The following is a 13,089-nucleotide window of genomic DNA, read 5'->3' as shown; positions in this document are numbered from 1 at the left end:
CAGACTTCCAGATTTTACATTCATTGTATATGAGCTGTTGGTGCTTTGGGCATCCAGTCTTGGATTCCCTGACAAACGGATGCCATCCTTAAACCATGTGTATTCGGGAGCTGGATTGCCTTCTTTGTCTTGACATCGCAGCTCTACCGTAGTGCCGCTCAGAGCAGAACTGGGTACTTCACATGATGGAACTGCTGGAGCCACTGAGGGATGGAAGTCAAATGGTACTGGTTATTTACAAGCAAAACAGGGATTTTATTCATTTATTTATTTTTATTTATTTTATTTTTTATTTGGTCTTTTTAGGGCTGCACTAGTGGCATATGGAAGTCCCTGGGCTAGGGGTCGAATCAGAGCTGTAGCTGCCAGCCTACGCAACAGCCACAGCAATGGAGGACCTGAGACGAACCTGCAATCTACACTACAGCTCATGGCCACTGAGCGAGGCCAGGGATCGAACCTGCATCCTCATGGATGCTAATCAGATTTGTTTCCACTGAGCCACGATGCGAACTCCGTACAAGCGAAATAAGGATCTTAACAGCCAGGTAAAGACAGACCTATTGGGCACCTGTGATAGAGACTGGCTACTTGTTCGGGAGATCCACTTCCTTTCTTGGTGGCCACACAGCTAGACCACATTTTCCAATTCCCTTGTAGCCAGATGGGGTCAGTCAAGAGTTCTGGCTAATGGAATGAGGGGAAAGTGATAAATGCTATTCCCAGGCCTGATCCATAAAAGCTTCCTGCAAGATTCTCCATTCCCCTTCCCCTCCCTTTACCACATAGGTGTTAATATCCATGTGACCTCAGAGAACTGGGCATTGAAGATATCAGACTTATATCAGCTTGGGTCCCTACTGATGTCATGAAGTAGAGCCGTACAGTTCCACCACTACAATCTCTGTCTTCAACTATTTAGACTTTATTTACATGAGAAAGAAATGTCTATTATGTATGAGCCACTCACTGAGAGTTCAGGACTTACCTGTTAACAATAGCAAGCACTACATTGGCTACTATAACAGCTATTCTCTTTTAGATAAACAATCTCCACTTTTTCCTTAACCCAAAAAACAATTTTTTTTGGCCACACCTGTGGCATGTGGAAGTTCCCAGGCCAGGGACTGAACCCAAGCTGCAGCCGTGGCCCAAGCTGCTGCAGTGACAACCACAGGTCCTTAACCCCCTGTGCCACAAGGGAACTCCCCCTCACCAATGGTGTAAATGTATGATTACCAACTACATTCAAAACTCAAACCTGAGTATATTTTCAAGGCCAGTACTCAAACTAAGGTCCCATTCAGGCCAATGTAGAGAATACCTGACTTAGAGTTATTCTGGTCCCAGGGATTTATAAAGTAAATCAGACTTTAGTCCAATCCAGGGAAATAACGGTCTGTAGTAGGCAGAATTCTAACGATGGTCTCCCAAGTTCCCCACCTCTGGTGTATACACACTTTCTCTCAAACACCAATCTAGGTACTACTCTGAAGGGATTTTAGAGCTGTAATTAAGGCCCCAAATCTATTATCTTTATAGACATAGATGGGTCCGACCTCATCACATGATCTCTTAAGTAGTTTTTCTCAGGCTACTCACAGAAGGGAAAGTCAAAGATGCAAAGCCCAAGAAGGATTCAATGTGCTTTTGCTGGATTGAGGGTGAAGAAGGCCACGTGGCAAGGAATGTGGTGGCTCTACGACAGACAGCATAGACTGGGGACCAGGTCTACAATCACATGGAACCAAAATCTGCCAACCGCGAAAATGAGCTTGGCAGCAGATTTTTCCCGAGAGCCTCCAATCAAGAATTCAGCCCAGCGGACTCCTTGAGCTCAGCCTTGCAATGTCTGGGGCAGAGAACCCAGCTGTCATGCTGGACTTTTAATCTACAGAACCATGAGCTAATAAATGGGTAGTGTTTGAAGCTGTTAAGTTTGCCATCATTTGCTCTGTAGGAGTACAAGACTAAAAGTACCTTATTAGAATTTTAGAAAGAGCCTAGATTATATAGAAAAAGGAAGAAGAGTTATTTTATTCTCTTTGCTTGGCACTTTCTAGTAACATCTGTGGAGAAGAAAAGGTGTTCTTCCACCAGCTGTCATCATGGGCAGTTACACCTGTTAGTGAGTCTTAGAGTAACTAAAGGTATTGGTTTGGGAAAAGTTAACTCCATCAGGTTCCAAATCCTGCTCCAGATACTTCCTAGCTGTGCAGACTGGGGAAAATCACTTAGCATCTATCTCTCATCAGTAAAAACCACTCTGTCAGTGAAGATTAAGTAAAATTACATATGTGAGAAAGTCTAACACATACTAGCTGCACAATCAATGCTTATGTCCTTTCTTTACCAAAAAAACTTCTAGACCCCCCCCCCCAGCTGCCTTTTTTGTTTGTTTGTTTTATTGGCTTTTCTATTATCTCCTTTGAAACTTTTCTATGGTAACAGAATGACTACATATGCTGAAAGTGATGGAAAACTAAACTCTTGAGGAAATGCTTCTGCAAACAGCGTAGGACCATTAAGATATGCCTCAATTTTTATTTTATTTTTTTTATTTTTTATTTTTATTTTTTTCTTTTTAGGGCCACATCCGCGCCATATGGAGGTTCTCAGGCTCGGGGTCCAATTGGAGCTACAGCTGCTGGCCTACACCACAGCCACAGCAATGCAGGATCCGAGCCACATTTGCTACCTACACCACAGCTCATGGCAACGCTGGAGCCTTAACCCACTGAGTGAGACCAGGGATCGAACCAATGACCTCATGGTTCCTAGTCAGATTCGTTTCTACTGCACCACAACGAGAAGTCTAAATGTAAAGAGATTTTTGTCATAATGAATCAGTAAGAGTAAAATGTTAGCAGCCACAGGATGTGAAAAGGAGAAACAGTCAAGAGTTGGCAGGAAAGGCAGTTTATAACTTTACCGACTGGGGCCCCCACCAGGGCTGGGTGGTGGGGGTAAGGGTGGGGAGGAGTCATCACACACATTTGAGCACATCACCTAATACTTCCAGGGTGACCGTATCCTCTGCCAGGTTTTGACCTTGTTCGGATGGAGCACTAATTTCACAACGATACTTCCCGGCATCATTTCTTGTAACATTTTTGATCCGTATGCTGAAATCTATCAGCTCAGCTCGATCTTTAAAAGCACCTTTTAGAAAAAGAAGACAATGGTGTTAATAATGATGCAGTCACTTTCTAGAAACTACCTCCCTCTAGTCACTTCATTCAATAACTTCGGCATTTATTTTCCTATTGATAAACTTAATTTAAAAGCTTAAGGAGGGAGTTCCCGTTGTGGCGCAGTGGTTAACGAATCCGACTAGGAACCATGAGGTTGCGGGTTCGGTCCCTGCCCTTGCTCAGTGGGTTAATGATCCGGCGTTGCCGTGAGCTGTGGTGTAGGTTGCAGACGCGGCTCGGATCCCGCGTTGCTGTGGCTCTGGTGTAGGCCAGTGGCTACAGCTCCGAATAGACCCCTAGCCTGGGAACCTCCATATGCCACGGGAGCGGCCCAAAGAAATAGCAAAAAGACAAAAAAAAAAAAAAAAAAAAAAAAGCTTAAGGAGTTCCCGTCGTGGTGCAGTGATGAACGAATCCGACTAGGAACCATGAGGTTGCGGGTTCGGTCCCTGCCCTTGCTCAGTGGGTTAACGATCCGGCGTTGCCGTGAGCTGTGGTGTAGGTTGCAGATGCGGCTCGGATCCCGCGTTGCTGTGGCTCTGGTGTAGACTAGTGGCTACAGCTCCGATTCGACCCCTAGCCTGGGAACCTCCATATGCCGCGGGAGCGGCCCAAGAAATAGCAAAAAGACAAAAAAAAAAAAAAAAAAAGCTAAAAAATTATATATGGGTGCTGTTATTTCAAATTCCCTACTTTTTTCTTTACAATGTCATACTGTTGACAAAAGAACATTCAGTTCTGTATTCCCATATTTTATTATTTTTTTATTTTTATTATTTTTTGTCTTTTGTCTTTTTAGGGCCACACCCATGGCTTATGGAGGTTCCCAGGCTAGAGGTCCAATCAGAGTTATAGCTGCTGGCCTTACCACAGCCACAGCAATGCCAGATCTGAGCTGAGTCTGCGACCTACACCACAGACCATGGCAACACCGGATTCTTAACCCACTGAGAGGGGCCAGGGATCGAACCCGTGTCCTCATGGATACTAGTCCGGTTCGTTAACCACTGAGCCATGATGGGAACTCCTATTTTTATTTTTTTTCAGGGCTGCACCATGGCATATGGACATTCCCAGTCTAAAGGTTGAATCAGAGCTGCAGCTGAGGCCTACGCCACCAGAGCTGAGGCCTGTGCCACAGCCACAGCAATGCCAGATCTGATCCACATCTGTGACCTACGCCACAGCTTTCAGCAAAACCGGATCCTTAACCCACTGAGAGGGGCCAGGGATCGAACTCACAACCTCATGGATACTAGCTGGGTTCTTAACCCACTGAGCCACAGTGGGAATTCCCCCATATTTTATTGTAAAGAATTCAACCCTCATTCCTGACTCATCCCCTTTCTAGTATGCTTATTAAAATACTCACATCTTCTGAGGATACCAGAGCATATCTTTAATTAGCTGGAAGAGTAACTTTATGTGTGGTGGGTTACATGGTACTGTCCACGAAAGTGAAGCTGAGGGGTATTTAATAACATACTTTTGGTTAGTTTTTGATAGTAATGGGTGCAGAATTAAAACAGTGTTTTGTTTCATGTTCAGGTGTCAGATTGGCAATTATAGAAAATTCAAGTAAAGACAGCCTGTGCTCTTAGACCCCTGCTGTCTGTAGTCTTATCTCATCTTGACAGATAAGAACAGAAGGATATTTTTTTAAAGTTTTATTGTCTTTTTTTTTTTTTTTTTAAGGGCTGCGCCTGTGGCATACAGAGGTTCCCAGGCTAGGGGTCGAATAATAGCTGTAGCCTCCAGCCTACGCCACAGCCACAGCAACGTGGGATCTGAGCTGTATCTGTGACCTACACCACAGCTCACAGCAGCACTAGATCCTTAACCCACTGAGCAAGGCCAGGGATTGAATGCATGTCCTCATGGATGCTAGCTGGGTTCGTTAACCACAGATCCATGACGGGAACTCCAAGTTTTATTGAATTATAGTTTATCTGCAAGGTTGTGATAATTTCTGCTCTAAAGAAAAGTGATTCAGTTATACATGTACACACATCCATTCTCTTTCAGATTCTTTTCCCACATAAATTATCACAGAATATCGGGTAGCATTCTCCGTGATGTACCCAGAGGGATATTTTAAATTCTCCAAGCACTTTAAACACTTGCTTGCTTGCTTAATTCTTAAAGATTAAAGTAATACATAGTATTTTAAAGTAATAACATGTTTATTATACTTGTTAAGTTATACTTACCACTTTTAAAATAATTACAGTGGAAAATTTCAAGCACACAGACAATGAGAAAGTTTAAAAGGAACCTCAGCGACTGAACCATCACCCAATTACAATGGTAAATCAATGCACAGCCTATCTTGCTTCATCTGTTCCTCTAACCACTGGATTATTTTGAACCAAATCCCATGATCATCATCACTTGAAGGTAAAAGCTTACTGTATATTCAACAGGAAGAACAGGGAGTAGAAAGCAATGTATGACAAATAAAAAAAATTTCAAAAAAGAAAGCACTGTATAAAGATAGTTGAATTTACCCTCCGCTAAGTCCTAACTCCCTAAACTTCTCAGTGATGGGTTAGTTTCTTGATGGTGATATGGAAATGGGGCAGTTGCTACAACTGAGCGGTGACCTTTCACCCCAACCCCATCATCTTTTCCTCCTTTCTCTCAAGAGTTCAATCTACTGGGCCACCAAGAACAATGGCCTCTAGGACGGGACGGAGAAATGAGGGGTCCGTGGAGTTCACCCACTTCTGTTCTCTGTCCTCTGCTTCTGTGCTTGTTGTGTTCCAGGTCTTGGTCCCTGCTGGTTTCAGCTCATGCTTTACAGAAACACATTTTCAGTCATCAGCCATGTCCTGCTCTCTTTGGTTAATTAAAGGATCGGGGTCTCTTGCCCTCCCCTCATTGAGTCCCAGCTTCTTACCTTGAAGAGCCTGTTGATAGTAGACAAAGGAGATACCCCGCCCCAGTTTCTTCCATTCTAATCTGGAGGACACGGTCTTCTTTGGGTATTTACAGGCTAAAATAACCTCTAGGAACAACAACAAAAATACTTGTTTTCTAATTGTCCTTCTGAAATTATACTTTATTAAATTAATAGGCTTAACATCCTTCAATTATTCTTCCATCCATTCATTCAATTATTTACTCATAAATTACCTCAATTGATGGTACCTCAGGTACCATGCTGGCTTAATTCAAAGATAAATCGAAAGCATTATGATTCTTGGAGTTCCCGTTGTGGCTCAGTCGGTTAAGAACCTGACATAGTGTCCGTGAAGATACAGGTTGGATTCCTGGCCTCGCTCAGTGGGTTAAGAATCCAGTGTTGCCACAGGCTGTGGCAGCTTGGATCTGGTGTTGCTGTGGCTGTGGCGTAGACTGGCAGCTGCAGCTCCAATTCGACCCCTAGCCTGGGAACTTCCATATGTCACAGACGCAGCTCTAAAAAGAAAAAAAAAAAAAATAGAAAGAAAACATTATGATTCTTCCACATAATAATTTTGTGACGTTATACTACTTTCCCTAGTTCCTTGTTTTGGCCGTGTTGTGCAGTGGCATGACGTGGGTATCTCAGTTCCCAGACCAGGAATTGAACCTGGGCAACAGTGGTGAAAGCGCTGGGTCCTAACCACAAGAGCACAAGGGAACTCCCAAATCTTTTTTTTTTTTTTTTACTGTCCCTAGTTCTTGAGCCTTAGGTGCCATTTATAAAATAAAATAGTATGTCATAGAGGTGTCATGAGTCATCATATAAAATAACACACTCAAAGCCCACGTGCCTGGACACAGTAAGTTCTTTACAGCTATGACTAATTACAGCTACAATTAATTATTTATCTTTTTCTTCCTCTTCTCAGTCTTCAAGGAGTTTAGGGTCTGGGAGAAGAGGCAAATAAAGTAATGTCATTTCAGTCCAACATGAAGAGTGCCAGGATAGAGGGAAGCAGTGGGTACCTCCCACTGAGTGATGAAGAAAGTCATTTAGTCCAGCCCATGCCACACTATGGAACCCGGAACGGTCCCTTCTTTAATGACCTTCTCTGCAAATAAGCTAATACACACCCTTTGTGATCTTCTAATAAATCACAGACTCCGACCCCTCATCTCCATCCGGAAAAATTATTAGAAGAATTAATCTGGGCATCAAGCTTAACCGCCTCAGTGGAGCTCGCCAGGGTCACTTTCCCATAAGGAATTTACTGCACTTACGTCATTCATGAATTCCTGGAATCACCCAATGAACCCCCTCTTATAACTGTCCAAACAAGATGACTGAGGGAGGAAAAACCCCAGGGCCTGCCTGCCAACTGCGGTGATTGCCAAGTGGAAACCTCTAGTTCTAAATATGTTTAAAGTATATTCCAGCTGGGCTCTCCAGAGTGTCAACTTCATATTCCTGAGACTTTTCCCCCCCCTCTGTAATGCATATAGATACACACAAATGTCTTTTTACAGACATGTTTACAGTTATGCTACACAGAAATGTGTGCAGAGGGACTTGTCTGAGGAAACGCGGTTCTGTTGTGGTGATTAAGGAGAGCGGGCGGTGGCCTTCCGGAGTCTTGAGTTTTAGATAGATTTCCTTCCCGTATTTTGTTGAGTTTCCAACAATTAAACACATACCCACACTCATTTTTAGCCCAAACTCCTAGGTCTTAGGAATAAATTTATACTCCAATAATCATATTGTTTCACATTTTTAACTGGACACACACACCCACACACACACACATCCCTTTGGGTGAATTCTTCCTGATGTTTCTATTCATTGCTCTATGGAAAACCTCTGCAGAAATTATACTTAAAATGTCACCAAATGGTTTGCTAAAGTGCAGTGACTCCACTCCAGCCTCCGTCTCATGGACCCTATGAAACATGGAGAAACGGGGTATTCAATTTTTCCAAATTCTATGGAGGACTATTGTGTGTCTAGCATTGTTCTGGAATTAGAGCATTGAGCAAAACAAAGGTCCCCGTCCTTTGGGATCTTATGATTTTCAGACACACAAGAAACACCACAAAGTGAATTATACAGTAAAAGTCATGAGTGTTATGGAAAGAAGGTGGAGTAGATCAGAGGACAGGAAGTTGGAGGATGCTAAGGGATGGGGGTGCAATTTTTAAAAAATAGAGTAGTCTGGGTTCACCTCATTTCAAAGGTGAGATTGGACCAAAGACTTAAGAGAGGGAATTCGAATTCCTTAGAATTCAAAATCAAATTCAGTTTAGTTTTGCGGTTCTTTGGGAGTGTTCCAAGCGGGGGAGCATCTTGATCTTCAAAACTGTGAGAAACAGTCAATCTACGGAATCATGGGGTCAACATCGGAGGATAAGGAACTAAGTGACCTTAGGAAGTAACTACCATGGACTCGCCTCTCTCTTTTCAGCCAAAATTCAACATGCATGGCCAGCATAATTTTCTCTGTCTAGCCCTCAAGTTTAAGGGACAAGCTTTGGAGTTAGACCTCAGCCATAAACTAGATGTGTGATGTTGGGTAAATTATTTAACTTAAAAAAAAAAAAAAGATGTGCTTGTGTTCGAATCTGTAAAATGAGAAGAACAACAGTACTCATCTCTCCAAGTTATTGTGAAGATTAAATGAGATAATGTGTTTATATGTTTGGGCACAAATGTACTTTGTATATAGTACTTGCTCCATAGATGTTCATTATTACCTTCACCTATGAGGTTTTTCTCTTACCTATAGTTGCAAACTTGCTGTGCATTAAAGAAATCCATTAGTTGCAAACTTGCTGTGCCATGATAGAAATCCATACTTTTTTTTTTTGGCCATGCCTGTTGCATGAGGAAATTCTGGGCCAGGGACTGAACCATTGCCAACAATGCTGGATCCTTAACCCCTCGGCCACCAGGGAACTCCTAGAAGTCCATACTTAATAGTATAAGTATAAATTGATCTCCATATTACTAAGATTTGAACTAAAGTGTTACCCGTGTTTGAGACAGCAAAGAAAATGTAATACAGATATAAATATTTACTTTCTCAAAACAAGGCATATTAAAGCAAAAAACGGCACCTAGTTTTTCTGTTAGATGATTATTATATTGCCAAAAATATCTGTTTCAGTTTGGATTGAGAAAAAAATAGTTCTTGATTTAGAAAAATCATTTTTTCAACATGTAACAAAATAATCACTTTTAGGAATCACACTGAATCATTGTGAATTTTAATTTTTCTAAGATTCTATATTGCTGTCATTTCATTTCATTCTCTGTGCTCAAGTTAAAAGTCATCAAAACCTTACACAATGTAAGAAAATTGATACTAGCAAAGTAGGTCTAAAGAATTACTATAAATAACTTTTATGGAGAAAAGCATGCTATTAAATTCTGATTTATTGCTCTCAGGCTTGACACTCTCTGCATAAGGCCACTTATATAATTTATAAGCCTGGCAGAGGGGCCCTCATTTAACTCTCATTTTGCTTTTGGCATCACTATAGGAAGTGATACAGAAAAACAGTACCGAAAAGAAAGAATTAATTAATTCATGATTTAGAGGCATCAGAGAGACAAAAGACAAAAAAAAAATAAATGAACTAGGGGGAGCACACATACACATATATACAAATCATAAAATATTAGACATTACATAAAATTAGGTTACTTTGTAAGATAACCTAAAACTGAAAGGTGGAAGAAGGTAGACATTTATTTTTGCTTTATGGAAAGCCAAGTTGGAATGACTGGAGCACATATAAAATAGAATCAAAATGTAATTTTTAATTAAAAGGAGCAGAGGTGAAACAAAAAAATAGAAAATATTTATTTGGGAGTAAATAAGACTAACATCTGATTGCCCTAAATATGGAAGGATTTTCTATATTAAAAATCAAACACATATTTTAAAGTGCTGTCAGTGGGGAGTTCCCTGGGGGCTCAGCAGATTAAGGATCGGGCAGTCACTGCTGTTTGGGTTCTGCCATGGTGAGGGTTCTGTCCCCTGACCTGGGAACTTCCACATGCTGCAGGTGTGGCCAAAAAAAAAAAAAATACAAAGTTATATAAGTGGTAAAGGGTTTTAGTTTAGAGTGATGGAAATGCTTTGAAATTAGATAGAGGTGGTGGTTCCATAACACTGTAAATGTAATGATTGCCACTTAACTGTGCACTGTAATATCATGAATTTTAGGTTATGTGGATTTCACCTCAGTACATATTTTTAAAGTAACCTGAGACTCAAGAATATACTTTTTGCATCGTAAATCAGATATCATGGCATTAGTGCCTGGGGGGCAGTGCTTGGGTCCACCTGGACCCAACAGTAAGAATAGGAAAGTAAAAAGTAGGAGAAATTAACTTCATTTCCTTTGTGCCACGTGGACATCCTGACCCATCTTTTCCACTCACTGTGCTCATTCACTGGCATTTCCAGTCTCTTTTTGGCCTCTCACTCAACTACGTTTATCTTTCCCTATAAGTACTCCCGAGTCCCAGATTACTCCCAATCATTAATTTCTTTATCCCACCTCTCCCCACGGTTAAAACTAAGTCATGATAGGAGTTCCTGCTGTGGTGTATCAGGTTAAGGACACAGCATTGCTGCAGCTGTGGTGTAGGTCCACACTGCGTCTTGGATTCAGTCCTTGGCCCGGGAACTTTCATTTGCTGTGGGTATGGCTAAAAAAGAAAAAAACAGGCGTTCCCATCCTGGTGCAGCGGAAACAAATCCGACTAGGAACCAGAAACAAATCCGACTAGGAACCATGAGGTTGCAGGTTTGATACCTGGCCTCACTCAGTGAGTTAAGGAGCTGGTGTTGCTGTGAGCTACAGTGTAGGTCTCAGGCACAGCTCGATCCTGTGTTGCTGTGGTTGTGGTGTAGACCCCTAGCCTGGGAACCTCCATATGCTGTAGTTGCGTCCCTGAAAAGACAAAAAAAAAAAAAAAAAAAGAAAGAAAACCTAAGTCATGATAAAGCATGTTTTATTAGCTTAATCATGTAAAATATAAGGATTTCAAAGAATCTGATTAACCTTAATAATTAAAATAAGTGAATGACAGGCTGGTTCTTATCCTAGCATATTTTAACTTAACAAGCACAAACAACTTACTATATGCCTGGCACTACTATAAACACTGGTTAAATATTAGTTCATTTAATTCCTCCTCACCTCAGCCCTCTTTTTAAAATCTTTGTCTCTTTATTCCAAACCTCTCTCTCTCTAAGAACCTAAGACATATTCAAAGAAGAGGGATCAAACATTTGAAACCTATTTCTTAAATATTTATGGTCTCAAGAAGCATCACATTTAAGAAATGGTAATTCTTCTTGTTGCCCAGTATTATTCATGTGTTCTCAGTAAAAGATCCTTTGGAAAAGTAGTAGATGTCAATATTTGAAGTCCATTGATAAAAGCTCTTATAATTCCTTTTGGTTATTAGATCCTTAAAAAAATTTAATTATGATAAATACACTTAATTTAAAATTTACCTTCTTAATTTAAAATTTACCTTCTTAATGGTTTAATTGTGTTAATTTGTGTTAAATATATTCACATTGTTGTGCAATCTCCAGAAATTTTTCATTTTGCAAAATTGAAACTTTATACCCATTAAATACCAACTTCTCCCTTATAAATATTTAAGAAGCCAAAATAAAATAACAAAATGATACCACCAGATAAGCTCTATTAATGTTATCTTAAATACATACAGTAGGGCTTATGTTAATTTCCACTCATGAAATTGAGCTGCCAGGAAATTTTGCAAGATCACCACCTTCCAGTTCTACGAATTAGATTTGCTGTGTTGCAGATACTTGACATAATAAGAGACCTTTTTATTTTTTTTTTGTTTACATAATAAGAGACCTTATTATTTTTTTTTTTTTTCTTTTTAGGGCTGCACCCGAGGCATATGGAGGTTCCCAGGCTAGGGGTCAAACTGGAGCTGTAGCTGCCGGCCTACACCACAGCTCACGGCAACACTGGATCCTTAACCCACTGAGTGAGGCCAGGGATCGAATCTGCATCTTCATGGATACTAGAGAGATTCGCTTCCACTGAGTCATGTGGGAACTCCAATAAGAGACCTTCTTTGTATATCAGGTCTTTTATGGAATGTCCAGAATTTCCACTGAGGAGATGGAGAAAGAGTTCTCCAGGTGAAAACAGCAGGGTGCAACATTACAGGCAGAGGAGTTAGTGTGAAGTGAGGCAGAAGTTCCTGACAAAAAATAGAAAGATGCTCATGCATGTCATCCCCATGAGTCATTTAAACAGTACAGCCCATGAAAATCAGTAAGATACGCTACCTTGATACTCTATTGCTGTGACTACGTGATGATCTTTTGGGTCAGAGAATCCACAGGCCTTATGATCTGAAAGATGAAAAAGACAGGACAATTAAAATGGTGCAAAAGGCCATTCTCAAACGCTTGAATGGGATGCCATATTAAAGCAAACCGACCTAGTTTGATGACAGCCTCACGCAGTTCATAACACATAAGTTTTAAAGCATCAAAATAGGAAATGCCAAGGCAAACTCTCTGTTTTTTATTCCATTTTCTCCATTGCGGTTTTGCCCTTTAAGCATTTCGCCAAGCAGAACTCATGAATCTATTTGCCCCTCCGCCCCAAGACAACAAGCCTGTTTGTTAAATAAGAATCTATGTCCTTAATTCAGCCTAGTAGGTGATCAAATACTATCACAGCTATTGCCCCCTGAAAACAAAAGCTAATTATTTTGAGTGCCTTACGTAAGGATATAAACTGCCTTAGAAACTTATCCCTAACTATACCTACAACATATAGAAATGAGTCACTTAGCATATTTTTGGGTTATGAAATGTATACGTGGTATACAATGTTTATAAACTTTGTATATAAGATTATGATGAAAAATTCAAATAGAATATCTTTGTTTTCCCCCTAAACATTTCAATGATTTTCC

At 40.7% G+C, this 13,089-nt stretch overlaps 1 protein-coding gene across 8 annotated transcripts in view; it reads right to left on the bottom strand.

The window, feature by feature from the left end:
* The window catches only part of JAM2 (junctional adhesion molecule 2), a 76,969-nt gene that overhangs the window by 23,333 nt on the left and 40,547 nt on the right, over positions 1–13,089 (bottom strand). For all 8 annotated transcript variants that reach the window (XR_014825099.1, XR_014825100.1, XR_014825101.1 and 5 more), the window contains exons 2-5: positions 12,452–12,517; positions 6,094–6,201; positions 3,010–3,162; positions 1–203 (exon numbers count right to left, since the gene is read on the bottom strand). Coding sequence is in view for 3 of the 8 variants with exons in the window: in XM_084991863.1 (XP_084847989.1) it covers positions 1–203; positions 3,010–3,162; positions 6,094–6,201; positions 12,452–12,517 (530 nt within the window). In the remaining 5 variants the exon portion in view is untranslated. The remainder of the gene's footprint in view (positions 204–3,009; positions 3,163–6,093; positions 6,202–12,451; positions 12,518–13,089) is intronic.

Source organism: Sus scrofa, chromosome 13 (assembly GCF_054392235.1).
Source record: "Sus scrofa isolate SSC_HxYL_T2T_F1_AM1 chromosome 13, Sscrofa_HxYL_maternal_Yorkshire_Landrace_v2.0, whole genome shotgun sequence".
Lineage (NCBI taxonomy): Eukaryota > Metazoa > Chordata > Mammalia > Artiodactyla > Suidae > Sus > Sus scrofa.
This window is presented reverse-complemented; position numbering and strand designations above follow the sequence as displayed.